General features: G+C 35.9%; 1 protein-coding gene across 1 annotated transcript in view; it reads right to left on the bottom strand.

Moving 5' to 3' along the window:
* Positions 1 to 20,000, bottom strand: part of smc3 (structural maintenance of chromosomes 3) — a 106,133-nt gene that overhangs the window by 44,049 nt on the left and 42,084 nt on the right. The window contains 8 exon segments of the mRNA XM_028795841.2: positions 11,547 to 11,711; positions 15,784 to 15,864; positions 15,994 to 16,169; positions 17,019 to 17,136; positions 18,196 to 18,274; positions 18,415 to 18,494; positions 19,781 to 19,852; positions 19,965 to 20,000. The exon segment at positions 19,965 to 20,000 is cut by the window's right edge and continues 32 nt beyond it. Of these exon segments, the coding sequence (XP_028651674.1) occupies positions 11,547 to 11,711; positions 15,784 to 15,864; positions 15,994 to 16,169; positions 17,019 to 17,136; positions 18,196 to 18,274; positions 18,415 to 18,494; positions 19,781 to 19,852; positions 19,965 to 20,000 (807 nt within the window).

Below are 20,000 nucleotides of genomic sequence, written 5' to 3' on the forward strand. Positions count from 1 at the left end.
AATGGGTGCCACAAAGAACTACATACGATCGATGACATGTTAACGCTCCTGCTAAGCACCCAGCGCCGCAAGTAAATGACGCATGTATGACCAACCCTGTGAAGCACTGAATGCTGCTATGTTATGCAGGAATATTTCTGACAACATTTAATGAATACACAAATCTATAAAAGTACTGTGAAATGTGTCAATAAAGAAAAAGGGCATGAAATGTGAGCATAAATGAGTGACAGAATATATTTTTTGTTGTCCAAAATATTCTTCCATACCAAGCAACGAAATACAGTAGGCAAGCTTTATACACAGTGAAGTGACACGATAACAGATACATTTAAAAGTGCTGTGTAGCACCGTTTAAAACTGCATATGATTTGTGGATGGAATGTCACTGCTTAAGGTTAACAAAAGCAGTTTCATCCTCACTAGGATCCCTTAATGCAATATTAACATTTTAAAGTGCTTTGATTACATTACAAAAACTAGATACTCCTGTTAATTGCATTTTTATGATGGCAAAAACATGTTTTGTTTTATGTATGTACAGCCACACCATAAAAAAACTGAACAAAATCGCCTCATTGGTCAGCTAATGGCTTCCAACACAGTGGACATGACAGAGTGAAGATTGGCCAAGATATTCCTGACCTATGGGCCAGTTACCTGAGAAGTGGCAGCAGGTAGGTTAAACTGATGAATTACCAAAACAGTTATTAATCAGTGCAAAGATGCGTCACTGACACTCTTAAAAGAAACTAAATACAGTATGTACATCATAATTATTTCTTTTAAGGTATAATATGCCTGTCAACACTTATTATAATAACTGCTTGGTGATATGAAAGATTACACATGTGATTCATCATTCAGCTGGTTTGACTACATTTCCCTACTCAATTAAGGGTGTCCTCAAAGTATATCCCATTAAGTATATGCAAAAAATCCAATATCCAAAAATATCCACAATCTAAAATACTTCTACTCCCAGGCATTTCAGATTAGGGATACTCAACCTGTATTTAAAAAAAAAAAAGGTATGTTTAGGTGTAAAACAGAATGCAAATTAATGTAAAGTTCTTAAACAGTGTATTTTGTTGCAAGATGAAGCATAAATTTAAGCATCAAAAATGTAAGTCTTTTGATGGAAATGTTACAAGGACTACTAATATGTTTTTTTGTTTTTTTTTTACATCAGACACCAGTTCTATAATGCGATAGGTAAATATCAGAATAGACACTTGTATGCAGAACACAATATTATGTTGAGGCAGTAGCATGATAAAAAGAAATGCCAACAGACTTAGTAAGTTAATCAGGAAGGTCACATCTTTTTCTGGGCACCAGTCAGAACTCTCTAGGTTGTAACAATATCTTGCACACTTTGCATAACATGTTCACTTGAGCCAGAAAAAAGTAAAAAGATCTCAGACAACACCTGCTTGAGTTTCTTGCTGCCTGTTAAAAAAAGGGACAGTGCAATGCTACATGACAGTGATGCTGTGCCTCATGTGTTAAGAATTTACACTGATGCAAACTTCACATGATCTACGCAACATACTTAAGATTTAAAATATTATAAATACTGTTTATCATTAATTAAGGAATATGTACACATTATTTATAATATGTTAATGCACCTGTATCTATAGTACTGTGTGCAGTGAACAGCAATCAAATGCATTAGTAGCTAGTCTACAGAGGAGGGGACGCTGGAGCACACATGCTGCCGCTCCTCCCTGTTAACAACACTTTTTGTAAAATTCGCCTTAATCCTGCACTTTTTTACGCTTGTTTTATTTCTTTATTATATGTATAGTTCGTGGATGCAACTGACTCGAATTGTATGGATTTGGATTAATTTTTACGGACTTTATGGACGTTACCTTGACTGGGAACAACGGAATGTGTGGATCACAGGACGAGACCTACGAACATTTCTTTGTACCTGGCGATCTAGGAGCCTGGGATGATCCGTCTCCTTGATTATAGTTGCTATACTGGTCTGCTCTCGATTCATTTTATTGTGCTTTATGACTAAGTAATACCCAGTGTTACTTGTCTGTGGCTGTATGTTGAAACCTCCAAATTCTGCTACCTGTTCCTGCTATGCTTTCTGCTGCTTTGCTATCGCTGCTCATCTGCTCCACCACAACCGCCTGTCTCACCGGCTCCGCTGTGCTGTGCTGCTTCTCCACTGCTATCTGAGAAGTATTGCTCAGTATCATGCTAAAATACTCTCAGGACAAACTCCTTCATAATAAACAGTTTGTCCAGAGCAAATGGTCTGACACCATTATTAAGACACCGGTATTTTGTGGCGCCCGAAATATGTACATCGTGGGTCAGATCACCGCCACTGCCGGGCTGCGAATGAAAAGATCACAGGCAGCATTTGCTCAGGAATACGCCATCCTACTCATGGCCCTGGAAATAGAAGTGTCAGTGTGCCAAATTTACTGTATGTGAAAATAAACTCCGGCCATGGCTCTGTGCAAAAAGAAGCCTCATCAACTAATATTGCATTGTTTAATTCGAGATCTCTTAATGGCAAAGCATTGGTGCTGTCAGAATTCATCATTGACACCAAACTTGATATGCTGTGTTTAATGGAGACTTGGCAAAAATCGAATGAATTTATGTCTTTCACGGAGGCGACACCACCTGGCTACACTTTCCTCACAGAGCCTCGTAGCTCAAGACAAGGTGGAGGACTTGCAGTAGTTGTCAGAGTTAAATATCAAAAGAATGCCAATTGATTGTCCATTGTCTTTCGAGTGTCTGGCTCAAACTAATAATGGAATCAGGTCCTATCTTACTCATTGTTGTTTATCGTCCTCCAAAATACAATGCATCCTTCTTATCTGATCTGACTGAACTATTAACACACTTAAGTTCCTTTTCCCAGAGAGTCATTCTTCTTGGTGATTTCAACATCCATATTGACATCCCCACATCGAAACCGAGAAATGAATTCCTATCCTTACTGGACTGTTTTGACTTGACACAACATGTTGATTTTCCCACCCACTCTGGTGGCCATATATTGGATCTGATCTGCACATCTGGACTATCTGTTGCCAACACTTACAGCACTGATTTGGGACTCTGTCTATAAAGCAATGCTTTTCACTGTCTCATGACCTCTCCCTCCTCTTACCTGTAAACGACAAATTTCTTTCAGAAACCTTAAAAATATCTGTCCCTCTATCCTTTCTGGATCCATTTCTGATCTTTTACTGTCTTCACCTATTCCATCAACACAAGATAGTCTTGTTGACCACTATAACTCAGCCCTTCATTCAGCATTAGTTAAAACAGCTCCTTTAAAACATAAGGAGGTTTCCTTTAAGCATTCAGCTCCTTGGTATGATTCAGAATTGCGATCTATGAAAACAGCTGGCTGACGTCTTGAGAGAATGTCACGCAAGTCTGGACTCACTGTGCACATCCAGGCTTTCTCTGACCACCAAAAAGCCTACAGAGAAGCACTAACTGCTGCCAAGAACACCCATTATGGCAGAATAATAGAAGGTGGCCACAATAAGCCAAGGGTTTTGTTCTCTGTAGTTAATAAACTACTCCAACCTGCATCTGGCCCAACTACCTCTTCTACTAAAGTCTATGAGAAATTCCTCCACTTTTTCCAAAACAAAATTAAAGATCTAAATAATTCAACTAACAAATACATCATCTGTTTATATCTTTCCCTGTTTTCCCACTCCATCCAGCTCCTTCTCTAAGCTCTCACCAGTCACATCTGCTTTTGTTAATGACCTGCTTTGTAAGATGAGGCTGACTACTTGTGTACTGGACCCCATCCCCAGCACACTACTTAAATCCTGCCTTCATGCCATAATCCCGACTATTACAACAATAATAAACTCATCCCTTGACACTGGCTTTGTGCCGCTCACTTTTAAAACCGCTTCTGTAACCCCAATGTTAAAAAAGTCTGGTCTTGATGCTGATAATCTTAACAATTTTTGGCCTATTTCCCACTTACCTTTTTTGTCAAAAGTTTTTGAGCATCTTGAGCTACTTAACTTCTAATAATCTGATGGAACCCTTTCAGTCTGGTTTCAGGGCACAGCACAGGTGTGAAATTGCTCTGCTACGGGTAACCAATGATTTGCTTATGGCAGCAGACTCTGGACAAACCAGCATATTAATTCTGTTAGACCTCAGTGCAACATTTGACACGGTCAGACATGACATTCTACTGTCCAGAATGGAGAACATGCTGGGTATCTCTGGCACTGCCCTCCAGTTTTTCAAGTCCTATCTGACTGATAGGCAAGAGTTTGTTAGTCTTGGCAACAGCAGATTCAGCACAGCGTCAGTCATACAAGGAGTTCCTCAGGGCTAAGTCCTCGGTCCTCTGCTTTTCTGTATTTATATGCTTCCCATAGGCCATATTATTTGTAGCTTTGGACTAGGCTATCATTTTTATGCAGATGACACTCAACTCTATTTCAACTTTAAAAGTTTTCTCAGCTCACAACTTGCCATGGAGCAGAACGCTTTAAAATTAAATTAAAACAAAACTGAACTCCTGCAAATTGGGTCTAAAGTGCAACTTAATAAAATGAGCTCCTTCCCAGTCAATCTTGGCGGTGATCTCATCAGACCTGCCTCTACTGCAAAGAATCTTGGTGTCATTTTTGATTCCTCCCTTTATTATTCCCCCCACATAAACCACATTAAGAAACACTCTTACTTTCACCTCCGTAACATATCATGTGTTCGCTCCTTCCTCTCCTCTCCTTTTCTAACGCTGAGAAACTTGTCCATGCTTTTATCACATCCCGCATCGATTATTGTAATTCCTTACTGGCAGGTGCCCCTTCTAATCTTATATCACAGCTCCAGCTTATTCAAAACTCAGCTGCAGGAGTCCTTATACGGACCAGCAGCAGCGAGCACATAACACCCTGCTTCGCCTTCACTGGTTTCCTGTGTGCTACAGAATTGAATATAAAATTCTACTAATAACTTACAAAGCCTTAAACAACCTTGCGCCAAACTACATCAGTGACCTTCTCCATCACTATGTGCCTGTCTGCCCACTAAGGTCCTCTGATTCTGGTAATCTTGTTGTACCCCACACTAATCTACACTCCATGGGTGACAGGGCCTTCAGCTATGTAGCGCCCGGACTCTAGAATGACCTACCGAAATTAATTAGATCAGCTGACTCCATTAAATCTTTTAAAAAACAACTCAAAACTCATCTGCTCAGGAAGGCTTTTAGCTCTACCTGACTTTATTACCCCTCTTTCAGTTTACCTTTATGTCAAGATGCGCATGTAACTTGTGTGTGTGTGCTAGACCATCAATTATGTTGTCTGTTAGCAAATTCAGAGAAAAAAAAAACCTATCATTCTCTTCTTTATTTATTTATCTGGTTTAGTACAATGCTATATACTGTATACCCTGCCATTCTTTCTTAAACTCTGTGAAGTACCTTGAGCATGGGAAAGGCGCTATATAAATAAAATGTATTATTATTATAGTCTAAAGGGCATATTCCATTTCTGACAGGTGAAAGGAATTAAGAAGGATGCATGAATATCTATTCCACCAGAATAAAATTTTCAAAGGAACTGATAGCTGAGCGAAAAGAAATATTTAAGTAGATCATGTAGTCAAGTATTCTAGCAGAAAGTTAGGGGAAGAGTATTCAAACCCAGGAAGCACTTCTTTAGTACAAAGATGGTCATAGGAACCTTTAACACAATTACTATGTAATATAAGCTGGAATCTTGACAGTTTTCACCAAAGATACATTGAGATATTAGGGCACGGCTAATCAATTACAAATTCAGTTGGGCCAGATGTTCAAAGCAAGAAATTTAGCTGGGACAGAGATTTTCAGTGGCCGGTAAGCAGTAAGTAATGACAAATTTTAAAACAACACAAATGAATGTATTTAAAAGCAAGTAATGTTTATTCATTGTTTCCCTTTTAAATTTGGTCACATCTGACACAGGCATATCAAAAAATGTATAAAACAAACAATAACAAAAAAGCTATAACTGAACAGAATCTGAGGTAGTAGCAATACTTTTTTTCCCCACTTTTGAAATAAAAAAATAAACATTTTCCTCACAACTGACCCAGGCAAATCTCAAAGTGCATAAAAATCAAAAAAAGTAAACAGAATTAGCAATAACATTTGTTTCCCTTTTGAAATATGAGAACCTCCCCCAATTTAAATGGGTGGTCATGACAGGCAAGGAATTTTTTTTTATAGAATTTAAACTATTTCATTCACAAAGTGTTAATCACTCATATGACAGAGGTTAAATTAGTTCCACAACAATGCCTTTCCCATGGAATTTTTATTTATTTTCCCCAGAAAATACACTACTTGAGTAAATGTTTAAGAGCAAGGGTGCTTGAAAGTGGATTAGTACATTTATTTTAAAAAATTTTTGTACAGAGATCTTGGGTGTCAAGTAATGAATCATCCATATTACTAACCGAGAATGGTAAACCGGATGGCATGGACGCAGGTACACGGCGATGGGACCATGAGACGTACTGCGCAGGTGCGTACAGCTCAACTAACGGAAATAGCAAATAAAACAACCGCCATATTGTGAGTGGCACTACTGTGGAGTGAAGTTAGGAATAATGTGCTGCCTGGGATTGTACAAACCGCTGAACGCTTTACACCAAATTCAAACACAATACAGCTCAACGATACACACACGAGCCCACCTGGATAAGATCAATGAACGCAGGCGCCTACAACAAGCGTCAGAAACTGCGGAAGCAAAGCAGGCATGGGTTAAGACACTACGGGGTCCGCAAAGGTCCACAAAGATAGTACGGAATATATAAGAGCACACCGATCAAAAAAAAATCAATCGTGTAAATTAAAAGCACATAGTACACACAAATCATGTGCTCTCAGCGCATAGAAAGCGTATAAGGACAATACGGAGAATACAGACCCAAAGGCATTGGAGAGAAAAAAAGGCAGATAAGAGATTATGAAAGCGGTGGAATTCGAAATGCTCAAACAATCGATGGCACGATACACATGCAGACAAAGGTACAGAATATGAAACCAGTAAAATTCGAAAGTATTGTAGCGTCCCACCCAGGTTGAGGGCTTTTTGGTATTAAGTGACTGTTAGGTCCGATTGAGGGAAGGAGGAGTACAGCATGGAGGACTGATAGCGGGGTATTGATTTCATGCGGTAATAGGGGGGGGCGTTGGAGAGGGTGCTAGAAAGTTGTGTTTGGGGTTAGGAAGTCAGCGATTGTTCAGGTAAAACTTTTGTGACACTTTGTCATGTCAGTCACTACAGTATCAAAGAAAAGATAGAAACGATTGCATCACCGCAAACAAAAGGTGATTAATCATCAGAACCAGGTGTAATTGAAAAGATACCAGGCCAAATTAAAGTCTGAAAAAAAGAGTAGACAACAAAGTCCTTTCGCATTCGCATCATTCAATGGACAAAACGTGGATTTACTCAATAATGGACCATATGCTATGAGAATCTGTGGTCCCACAACAGTTAAAGGAACGACAAGTTAAATTTCAAAGAGTACACAATTCGGTTGGGTGTATATTGATGATCTCGGAGAAGCGATGCAAATTTTAACAGGCAAAAAGAAAGGTGATGTATATATTCCGCGAGTAACATTACACACCAAAGGAGATCGTGATATGCCATTCGTAGTAAAATGTTTACAGTTTACCGTGAGAATAGCTTTTGCTATGACAATCAATAAATCACATGGACAAACAGAAAAACTCGGATTATTTATTACAGAAACAGAAACAATATTCACTCACGGGCAGTTATACGTTGCGTTGTCACAATGTGTCTCCAAAAAATATTGTTTTTAATGAAGCTTTAAAGTAAAAGTGAAAATAATGAAATTGAAACAATTCCAACACACAAATCATGTGCTCTCAGCGCATATAAAGCGTATAAGGACAATACGGAGAATAGAGACCCAAAGTCATTGGAGAGAAAAAAAGGCAGATAAGAGATTATGAAAGCAGTGGAATTCGAAAGGCTCAAACGAACGATGGCGCGATATACATGCAGACAAAGGTACACAATATGAAAGCAGAAAAATTCGAAAGTATTGTAGCGTCCCACCCAAGTTGAGGGCTTTTTGGTTTTAAGTGCATCCACTATTAATGAACATTCATTAGGATTAATGAATATCATTTGCTGTCATTGTCATTCACTTAACTTCCCTGAAGAAACAACTGGCAATACAACTAATGAGTTTACACGTTGTTGTCAAAGGGGTCAGGTTAGACTGCCTCCTTTAGATGAATATCCTGAATATCTACGGATGTTTCTAACTAACAATGTACCCGAAAGTAAAAACATTATGGACTGCATTAGATCCTACAATAGTTCACAGATATCTTCATAACAGGGGACCTATATGATGGGCAGAGGAATTTCAAATGTTTTGCATGCCTACCTTTTGTTTTGATGACCGGTTGCATCATATGTAGCCCTTCATTCATTATTCCAGCACAAGCGTAACCAGCCACTCATTGAAATTCACAGCCGTCCCCTCAGCAGCGCTGTGTACTTAGAAATATTTTCCTGCATGCATCTCCACCTCAGATGTCATTTTCGCTGCAAATCCCTCGCATCCAGCATGGTATATAAAACAGCCTTTATGCTTGGGGATATGCAAGGGGAGCCTTTCCTGACACAATGTTAACGGCACATATGCTCAACAATAACAAAAAAAATGTCCTTTTGCATCTGTTACAATATAATGGTTTAAAGTTTCAATGATTTAATTTGCCATTGGCAAAATAAGTTCGAAATGATAATCAACAAACCTAATTATGTCAACTTATGGCCCAATAGGGTTAGTGCAATAGCAAATTTAAGGATTATGTAGGATTAGCTGTGCTATTCCAGTGTTTATGAACTAAGAGAAAAATTATTCACACTCACAAACTTTATGTAATTGAAATGTTTCCTTGTGGTATACAGTTAGGTCCATAAATATTTGGACAGAGACAATATTTTTCTAATTTTGGTTCTGTACATTACCACAATGAATTTTAAATGAAACAACTCAGATGCAGTTAAAGTGCAGACTTTCAGCTTTAATGCAGTGGGGTGAACAAAACGATTGCATAAAAATGTGAGGCAACTAAAGCATTTTTTTAACACAATCCCTTCATTTCAGGGGCTCAAAAGTAATTGGACAATTGACTCAAAGGCTATTTCATGGGCAGGTGTGGGCAAGTCCGTCGTTATGTCATTATCAATTAAGCAGATAAAAGGCCTGGAGTTGATATGAGGTGTGGTTCTTGCATGTGGAAGATTTTGTTGTGAACAGACAACATGCAGTCAAAGGAGCTCTCCATGCAGGTGAAAGAAGCCATCCTTAAGCTGCGAAAACAGAAAAAACCCATCCGAGAAATTGCTACAATATTACGAGTGGCAAAATCTACAGTTTGGTACATCCTGAGAAAGAAAGCAAGCACTGGTGAACTCAGCAACGCAAAAAGACCTGGACATCCACGGAAGACAATAGTGGTGGATGATCGCAGAATCATTTCCATGGTGAAGAGAAACCCCTTCACAACAGCCAACCAAGTGAACAATACTCTCCAGGGGGTAGGTGTATCGATATCCAAGTCTACCATAAAGAGAAGACTGCATGAAAGTAAATACAGAGGGTGCACTGCAAGGTGCAAGCCACTCATACGCCTCAAGAATAGAAAGGCTAGATTGGACTTTGCTAAAGAACATCTAAAAAAGCCAGCACAGTTCTGGAAAAACATTCTTTGGACAGATGAAACCAAGATCAACCTCTACCAGAATGATGGCAAGAAAAAAGTATGGAGAAGGCGTGGAACAGCTTATTATCCAAAGCATACCACATCATCTGTAAAACACGGTGGAGGCAGTGTGATGGCTTGGGCGTGCATGGCTGCCAGTGGCACTGGGACACTAGTGTTTATTGATGATGTGACACAGGACAGAAGCAGCCAAATGAATTCTGAGGTGTTCAGAGACGTACTGTCTGCTCAAATCCAGCTAAATGCAGTCAAATTGATTGGGCGGCGTTTCATGATACAGATGGACAATGACCCAAAACATACAGCCAAAGCAACCTAGGAGTTTATTAAAGCAAAGAGGTGGAAAATTCTTGAATGGCCAAGTCAGTCACCTGATCTTAACCCAATTGAGCATGCATTTCACTTGTTGAAGACTAAACTTCAGACAGAAACGCCCATAAACAAACAGCAACTGAAAGCTGCAGTAAAGGCCTGGCAGAGCATTAAAAAGGGGGAAACCCAGCATCTAGTGATGTCCATGAGTTCAAGACTTCAGGCTATCACTGCCAGCAAAGGGTTTTCAACCAAGTATTAGAAATGAACATTTTATTTCCAGTTATTTCATTTGTCCAATTACTTTTGAGCCCCTGAAATGAAGGGATTATGTTAAAAAAATGCTTTAGTTGCCTCACATTTTTATGCAATCGTTTTGTTCACCCCACTGAAATAAAGCTGAAAGTCTGCACTTCAACTGCATCTGAGTTGTTTCATTTAAAATTCATTGTGGTAATGTACAGAACCAAAATTAGAAAAAAGTTGCCTCTGTCCAAATATTTATGTATATGTCAAATTAAAAAAATATTTTTTTTTTTTACATAATACTGGGTTCTAGCTCTAAAGCAACTACAATAAGCAAAAAATTCATAAGTTACTACAACACAAATCTTAAAGTGAAAAATGCTTCAAGAAAAAAAGGTAACAATTATACAACCAGAAGGCTGTTAAACTAGTAGACTTCAGCAAATGTTTTAGTGTTTTTAGATGTTTCACATAGTCATCAATACTCATACTGTTTAGGATACTATGCTGATTATGTACACATTAGGCTACCTATTCAGACTTTTTTTCTGTGCTATATTTCCTTGGCAAGACTTAGATGAAAAGCATCAAACATTATTAAGACTACAGAAACAAAAAAGTTCACTAACCTACCAACGCTACAAGCATATAATGAAAGCTATTTTTATTTCATAAGACTGCATTGTTTATCTATCAACAATTATGTTGAATATTGATATAATCTATGTGATGAAGGGGATATCTTAGCCATGGGGCACCCTGGGGCTATGTTTGGTAAATATTTTTTCTAATGTTTTACAGAAAAGGCCAGTCAAAAAATGTATATAGTGAGGCTTTGCTATGCAGAATACATACAACGTAAATAGACCTGAAGTATGTGAGCAGCATACATACAGAACAATGTTGCACCATTTACAATATATAATTTTTCATGTTCATATATTAATCTACTTTGTACCATTGCATTGGCACATATAAATGAAACCACCTTTGACTTTTGATGAACATGAGATATAAATAAATAGAAAGCAAGTGTCCTAGTAGCATAAAGTCCCTTCAGTATTGTGGAGTGATTCTAGAACAGTATGTATGTTCACTTTAAACAAGGCATCAATGTTACCTAACAGAGAAAAGAATCAAAAAGACAGATTTATAAAATCAAAACAGTCATGGTTCTTACCCTTTGCTCACTGTTTCCAGCAAGTTCATCCTGCAGATCCTTTGCCTTCAGCTCTAGTTTGGTTCTTTGTTTAATTTGTTCCTGTCTTTCCGCACTTAACTGTTCCTTTTCTTCTTTCATAGCAGATATTTTGGATTTTAATTCTCGCACCTGCCGCTCAGCCTCCTTCATAAAGTAATCGAACAAATATACTTTTATCAGTTTTACTATTACATTTATATAAAAAATTGACGATAACATTTAAAGACATATAAGTAATTTATTAAGCTCCTTAGTTTCACTTCAAATTGTATAGTGTAAAAAGGCAAACAAAATGTAAACACATCACACATTTACTCTTTCCTGTAGAAAATAACTATGTGGATTTCCCATAATTTAGTCTCTCTGTAAATTTCTGAAAATATGACAATCCAAATACTAAAAAATAAACCAACATGCAATAATTTGTATAAAATTAATCACACAACCCAAGTTGTGCATTGACCAATGTAAATAATTTACACAAATATATAAGAAAACAGAAACATATTTACTGGGTATGACCCAACTCCATTTTAATTTCTGAAATGGAAGATACATTTTTAAGATAATGGGAAATTAACTGCATTCAGAAAAAGACAAATTCACACTATAAAAACTGGCAGTACACAGTCTGAAGAAGTCAAAAAATATAAAATTTAAGCTTCTCTTTATCACCGCTAAAGAACTATGTTACAAAGTAAATAGTAAGAAATGCATTTTTTTCATGTGTTTCTGACATTTGAATGTTGTTATCTATCAAACTGATGAGGCTGAATTACTACAGCCCATGTGCTTTGTTGGGAGATAAAACAAACACTGTGTTTCCACTCTTAACCTGTAAGAAAACAATATGCAGCTGTACCTTTATTTGGCCTAACAAGAACCAGAATTGTACTGTGCATTTTTTTTTTTTTAACTGATGTCTTGAGTATAATTTAGAAGATGTCTGGATTTTAGATGCAATCTATCAAGTAAACTAAAGCTCTATCAAATGATAAACTACAGCATTGTTCTCACATTTTGTTAACTGCTTACTTGAATAGCAACTACACCCAATGAGGAGGAACAAAGAGTAAATTTTCCAAAGAGATGACAAGCGGACCAAATTCCACTCATGGATATGAACTGCATGTGCACTTCACCAAGCTAATAAAAACTGCCTTGATCCTACTTGGCTCTTCTGTCAGAAACAAGGCAATGTTTTTAATCAGCAGGCAAAAGGGCTAATAGGAAACAAACAGTTCCTGCACCTATGATATGTTTAGGACAGCAGTGTGTAAGAGACCAACAGAAAAATATTTTTTATTTTCTTTGTGAGGTTTATTGAGCATGATTATCTCTCTATTAACACAGAGTGAACTAGTCTTTATTTTTATTTAGCTTAAATATAGTTAATTTGTTTCACTGAGATTTTTTCTTCTAAATTAGTAAATGTTTAAATACACAGCCACAGTCGGTTCGTTTCTAACAATAAGAACCATGTAATGAATACAAGTATATAATGTAAACATTTCCTCTGAAAATGCAAAAACAAATAACTGGATAAAAAAAAAAAGAATTTATGTGCTCACATACACCTCACTGATAAGAATTTCAATGGTATACTCAGTGCCTTTTTCTTCAGATTTTTTCTTTTCCTTCTATTATTCTCTTGGGGAAATATGCAACCTCAAAACACAGCTTTGATGGCTAGCTGTATATAATGCCTGTAGGGAATGCTTTGATATTAACTGTACTGAAAAGTGCACATCACTGATGATCAAGCATTCTATTATTTCAAATTTGCAATCTATGCCTTCATATAAATAAACATTTAACTTAGTGTACAAGCTAAGACTTAAATGCAAACAAAAGTGTTAATTGTATTATTTAAGTTGAAGCTTTTAAGAAAAATAAAAAAATCAATGTGCAGGGTTTATTATATATTTAGTGGAGTGAACAACAAAACACAAAAGTCTTGTTTAAAAAGATCAGAACCACAGTACCAGTACAAAAATAAAAAATAAAAAAACATTATAACAGTACAAAATTAATAATTAATAAATAATTCCACATCAAAATGCAATTAAAAAATACAGCTTAGCACGGATAAGTTTTGGTTGGAAAGAGCATGGACTGGCCAAATATTCCACTCCAGCTATACAAAGAAAACTAGAGGTGTTGGAATCTTGATACACAACAGTTTCATTGGTAGTATCAGATGTAGTATGATTCTGAAAGGTGATATGTGATCATTATAGGTGATTTATTTAATTGTAAAGTGATTCTGACAAATACCTACGTAACCAATGTAGATGAGACTTCATCCAAAACATATTTGCATCCATTCCTAACATGAACGCTCATAAAATTATAATGGCCGGAGACTTTAACTGTGTTTTAAATTCAGATCTGGATAGGTCTTCAGTCACAGGGGTGATAACATCAACACTCCAAAAACAATTACACAGTTTGAAACTTATCATAACTTATCAGACCCTTGGAGATTTTTAAATCCAATCTCAAGAGCATATATTTCTTCTTCTCACCAGTACATCATTGTTACACAAGAATTAATTATTTCTTTACAGATAACAATTTTATTCCCACAATCAAATCTTGCAAGTATGACGCTATTGTTATCTTTGACCACGCCCCTCAGATCATTATGCACCATGTAGTCATCTCGTAGCTGGGGTCTTAGAGTTACAAACAGTGAAATTTCCAGAAGAGATCAAGAACACGCCAGGTTCCCAAATAAGGCACTTTATAGGAAAAGAAAGGCTGTGTAATCAGAACTCTACCCTTTGACAACAAAAAAAAAAAAAAAAACAACTCATGTTTAAATTGCGACATCACTATGAACATGGAGAGAAGGCTAACAACAAATCCACAAGCAAGAAGTTCACAATGCAATACCATTACCAACACAGACGGAGACAAAATCATTGACCATAAAAATATAATGCACACATTTAGAGACTACTATAAGTCCTTATATTCTACTCAGTTTAAAGAAGACAAGGCAGAATCTAATGTGTTTTTCAATGCATTACAGATACAACAACAACAACAACAACATTTATTTATATAGCACATTTTCATACAAAAAGTAGCTCAAAGTGCTTTACATAATGAAGAAAAGAAGAATAAAAGACAAAAAAGAAATTAAAATAAGACAACCTTAGTTAACATAATAAGGAGTAAGGTCCGATGGCCAGGGTGGACAGAAAAAACAAAAAAAAACTCCAGAAAGCTGGAGAAAAAAATAAAATCTGTAGGGGTTCCAGGCCACGAGACCGCCCAGTCCCCTTTGGGGGATACCACAACTAGATACTCTCAGCAGAAAGTAATTGGATAAACCTCTGACACTCTCAGAATTACTGGACGCCATAAACTCACTCCAAAGTGGGAAAGCAGCAGGCCCTGATGACTACCCTGCCGAATTTTATAAACAATTTTCAATTATGTTAGCTCCTCTTTTATCAGCAACATTTGTAGAAGCCAGAGACAATTTAGAAACTTTGCTAAACAAAATCCATCCAATATTCCTCACCTCCCACCCATTTGTATTGCAAAAGAAATATTGATCAGTCTCGAGGACTAAGAAAGCTTTTCTATAATATATTATATATATATATATATATATATATATATATATATATATATATATATATATATATATATATATATATATATATACACACACACATTTTAAAGTCCCTTCCTTTCAAAGATCCCAGAGTACAGTGGGAAAAGGATCTCTTATTCAACATTTCAGAAAATGAGTAGAAGGCAGTCACGCACAGAATTCACTCGAGCTCCATATGCGCAAAGCATACAATTATTCAACTTAAAATATTTTATTGAGAACACCTGTCTCATTTAAAATTGTCCAAAATGTTTCCAGGGAAAGATCCAACCTCTGAATGTTGCAATCAAGCTCCAGACTCATTGGGCCGTATGTTTTGGGAGTGCACCAAATTAAGATCATTCTGGACCAAAATTTTTAATGCCTATCAGACAAGACAGCCTTGGTGTCACAATCACTCCTAATCCATTAAAAGCTGTGTTTGGTGTACTCCCAGGTGGGCTTAAAGTGTAGAAGGACAAACAGGGTGGGGGTTGAACTGAATTTAGTTTAAATTTGCCTTGTGTGTATGGTTTTAATAAATTTAATAAAAAAAATACAGCCTATGATCCATTTTTAATGTTCAGAAGAAATATACTGCTTTACCTCTACTTTGTCTCGAGCATCCTGCTGAGCATCTCGCAACTGTCTTGATTTATCCCCACAAGTTTCTCGTTTTGTGGATATCTATGGTACAACAAAATAGTACAACAAAATAATTTCTATCAGTTAGGGCATGAAAAACTGCAAAAACTTTACTTTGTCAGTAATTTTAATTTATACCATAAACTTTTCACTTTGCACTATAAAACATACCTCATCAAGTTTTGCTCGTGTCTCGTTCAGCTCTTGGTTGTAGATAGTGTACTCTAGTGCTCGTCTCATTTTGTCCCATTTCTGGTACTGAGCCAATTCTTCTTTTTCATCTTCTAGTGTGTGTAGACGCTCTTCAATGTACTTCAGGAGCTCATTAATTTTCTCTCTTTTTCCCTCTTAAAAAGAAAATCATGTTATTTCGTAATCCATGTTTATTTAACAATTAAAGTCATCTATTGTGATGCATAATTCTTCCAACACCCAAATAAATAAAGAAGCTACGATGTCAACTCATCATTAGTTTATGTTAAGCTCACTTAGACAACGAAGGTGGTAGCTGCACATGTATGAGAGACTAAAAAGGATAAAGGATAATAGCTATGTCCAGAGTTCAAAATCACCACCAAGAGTTTTTTTTACATCTTTAGAGAGATGGAGACATGGAGTGTGAAAAGACTCAGTCAGACATTGTAGTATTAGAGGCAGCTAAGAGAACATGTGACAAAAAGGTGACTGAAAAGGTAAAATACAAGCATAAGAAACTCTCCTAGGAATTTTTTTAAACTTGATGTTTCACATTGTTGAAACTGGTACAGGTAATTTTTAGCATTAAAAATATCTTTTATACAAAACTGTTAAAAAATATGTTTCTGATATATCCTAATGTTGTGTAAAGTTTAATATACCAAAATGTAGTTGGCTTTCAAAACAATGGATTAATTTAGATAGATACATACGTACATATATCAACACATTCACACACTTTAAGGATTTGCTTTTCGTTACTCCAAACTGATCCTGCTTAAGTAAGAAAATAAGCAAAGACAGACCAAGTTCATGCATGAATCATCTTTGGACTAGCACGCAACCTTGGGCAGGCTCCTCACAATACACATTAAAAAAGGTCTATTTTTTAAGTTCATCCACACACATTTTTTCCCAGACTAAATAGCCCAGATAAGAGTCTCAAGACATAAAACTGTTTACTATGTAACCTGACAAATGTCACTTTTCAAAAAAGTTACCAGTTTCTTTCATAAGGGAGATACTCTCTTCCTTTCGCTCATCATATACCCTCGTTCCTGCTACTTCTCTAAGCAGTTTAAGACGCTGAGAGTCAGGGGCTGTAGCCATTTGATTAATCTAGAAGATTAAAACATTTATAATTAGCAAATGTTTTGAAAAATATTTTGTATTAAATATACATTTCAAAAGAAATGCAAAAAAAACCAAACATTACTGAAAAAAAGATATGGTATATTGTGTGTCTTAAAACAAAATGGCTGACCTTCTAACCTACTTTGGCAGACACTTGCCGTATGTTGGGAAAATACCAGGTCTGATATGCAAAACACTCCCCTTGTCACAGCAATCTTTAATTAAGGGCTAAGAAATAACAACATTTTGATACTTAATTTTGTTTATTTATTAAAACATAATATGAAATATTCAATGGTACAACACAAATAGCAACTGCTCTGTTGGAGTCAAAAATTGACAACTCTTTTAGCAGTGGTAACTACAATCAGATGTCTTCTGTAGTTACTAATCAATTCCTCATTGTGCTGTGTAGGAATTCAGACCCAATTTTCTGGCAGAGCTGCTACAGCTTAGTGGTTATTTGTGAGTTTACAAGTATCAATTGCTCCTTTCAGGTACAGCCACCATATTGTAATGCAGTTTAAGCATGTAAGCAAATTTAGGTTTCCTCCAAACTGCTCTAATGCAGACTTGCATGACTACATTTTATACCACGTTCTGGATAAAAAATCTAGGTGCACTTTAGATTAGGGGCTGGCACCCTTCAGTCAAGGTTCTTTAATTGATTTTACATTATTCTGATTCAGATGTAGCAAAACATATCCAAGTCCCCAAACCTGACTGCTGATACTAGGTATCTGATGTAAAACTCAAACATAAAGGATGTGTGTTCCTGGTTATTTCAATCTATGATCTAAGTACCACATAGTTCTCAAGTTCAGGTTCTGGATTCAAGAACCAAATTATACCTTAACTTGATTTTTGCCAGATTATTTGAGAAATCTAGAGATCAAAAATATTGTTAAAACACAGAGAATATCAGCAATATACAATATTAGACATTAACAAAGCATCTATTACTTTCATGTGCAAAATGATGCATTTAACTGACAAAAATATATTTGCAAAAACTGTTTTAATCTATTACATTTGAAGATTTACCTTTCCTTGCTTGACAATATAATAAGGATTACTTCGAGAAAAGCCTGCACTCTCCAGAAGATTCATGACATCATTTTTTCTGAAAACAAACAATTTGGTTCTTTTCAATACAAGCTATTCTTTTATTCAGAAAAGAAAAGACAGAAAAGAGTAACTATTATAATAATATATATAGATATATAAAAATATATTTATTTAAAAAAAAAAAAAAAAACTTACGTCACCATTTTTTTGTCCAAGAAGTACTGATCTTTCTTTGCTCCAATAACCCTCCGCAGTGAAACTTCCTCTTTGTCAATCTGTTGAAAAGGTAAGCAATTTCAGAAAATTACCCCTGTTCCTAAATGAATGTGAATTAGTATGATTCATTGTATTTGGTCTACAAAGAGAATTCACTTTTTAATGGAGATAAACACGGCAATTGCCTGTGGTTGTATTACTTAATTCTGACTCATTCAAGGGTCAATATAAATCTCTTCATCTTATTTTCATGAATACCTAGAACAATGTATAACAGATCAATGTTAAAAAGGCCAGAATGCTAAACAAATTTAGGACTCTGATAGTGACCCAAATCAGTAGTTTTGCCTATGCCAATTCTTAAAACCCTTCCACCTGTTGCTTTCATCACAAGGAAGTAACAAAATTAATTTTAGAAAATTAATTAAAACTAATTCAGACATAACAAAAGAAAGTAATTCCATATACAGTGACTTTTACATCAAGAGCAATTAGTATATTGTAACTAGAGCTAAATGTGACAGTACAGTACCAATACTGTTTTATTCAATTTTGAAAAGCCTATAGTAGATTATTGATGCTGGTGTTATTTCTCCTGTGACGCATCCACATAATGTGAGTAGATAAATGTCCCCAAAACCTTTCACATCATACGTCACTATCTATTTTAACTTTTCCATAAATCCACTGTAAACTGAAGGACATTTATAGGTGTACAAAAACACATTTGTATGAGAGTGTACACAATACATATTAATAAACATTTAGGTAATTTAAAGCTGCATGAGTATATATGACATACTTTTAACAGTCTGTTTTTATTGTGTTGAATACATATACCTTTCCAAACTTTATGGATGCCATTATTTTTCATGTCTTATATTGTTTTAATAGATTAATTACATCTTTTCCTCATATTTCAAACGGATATTGAAAGAAGCCACAATTGTTACTCGAGGAAAAACGAAGGATACATTTTGAAACTTCTTTTTGGGCATTTGCTAAATAATCCCATCCATTTGGTATTCACTAACAAGTGAACACTATTTTATATATTCTTCAAAGCTGCTCTGTTACTTAACTACTATCCTCTAATAACAAGTTCAAGATACTATAGCTATAATGAATTGTAAGGAACAAAGTTATGCACATGAGCATACACAGCCATGGACACCCATATGCAGAAACTAAATTATAGAAGACTTCACATTACAAAATTTAAGACCCAGGAAAATAATAAATCACATAAAGAAAATAATAATAGGATATATGTTCCTGGTTATTTCAATCTATAATTTAAGTACAACCTAGTTCTCAAGTTCAGGTTCAGGTTCAGCATACTTACCGGCAGTCTATTGTCTGAATTGTCAAATATGATTTCCACAAACGCAGAAATAACACGAGGACCAGTACCTTCCTAAAACAAATATAAGAATATGAATGATTACATAATAACAATGAACAATTATATAGGATTTCTCATTAAATCTCATATATTTATAATGCATACTGGACATTTTTAATCTTACATGTAACAAGGCCAGCCTCTGGTCAGGTCGAAGATG

Source organism: Erpetoichthys calabaricus, chromosome 2 (assembly GCF_900747795.2).
Source record: "Erpetoichthys calabaricus chromosome 2, fErpCal1.3, whole genome shotgun sequence".
Lineage (NCBI taxonomy): Eukaryota > Metazoa > Chordata > Cladistia > Polypteriformes > Polypteridae > Erpetoichthys > Erpetoichthys calabaricus.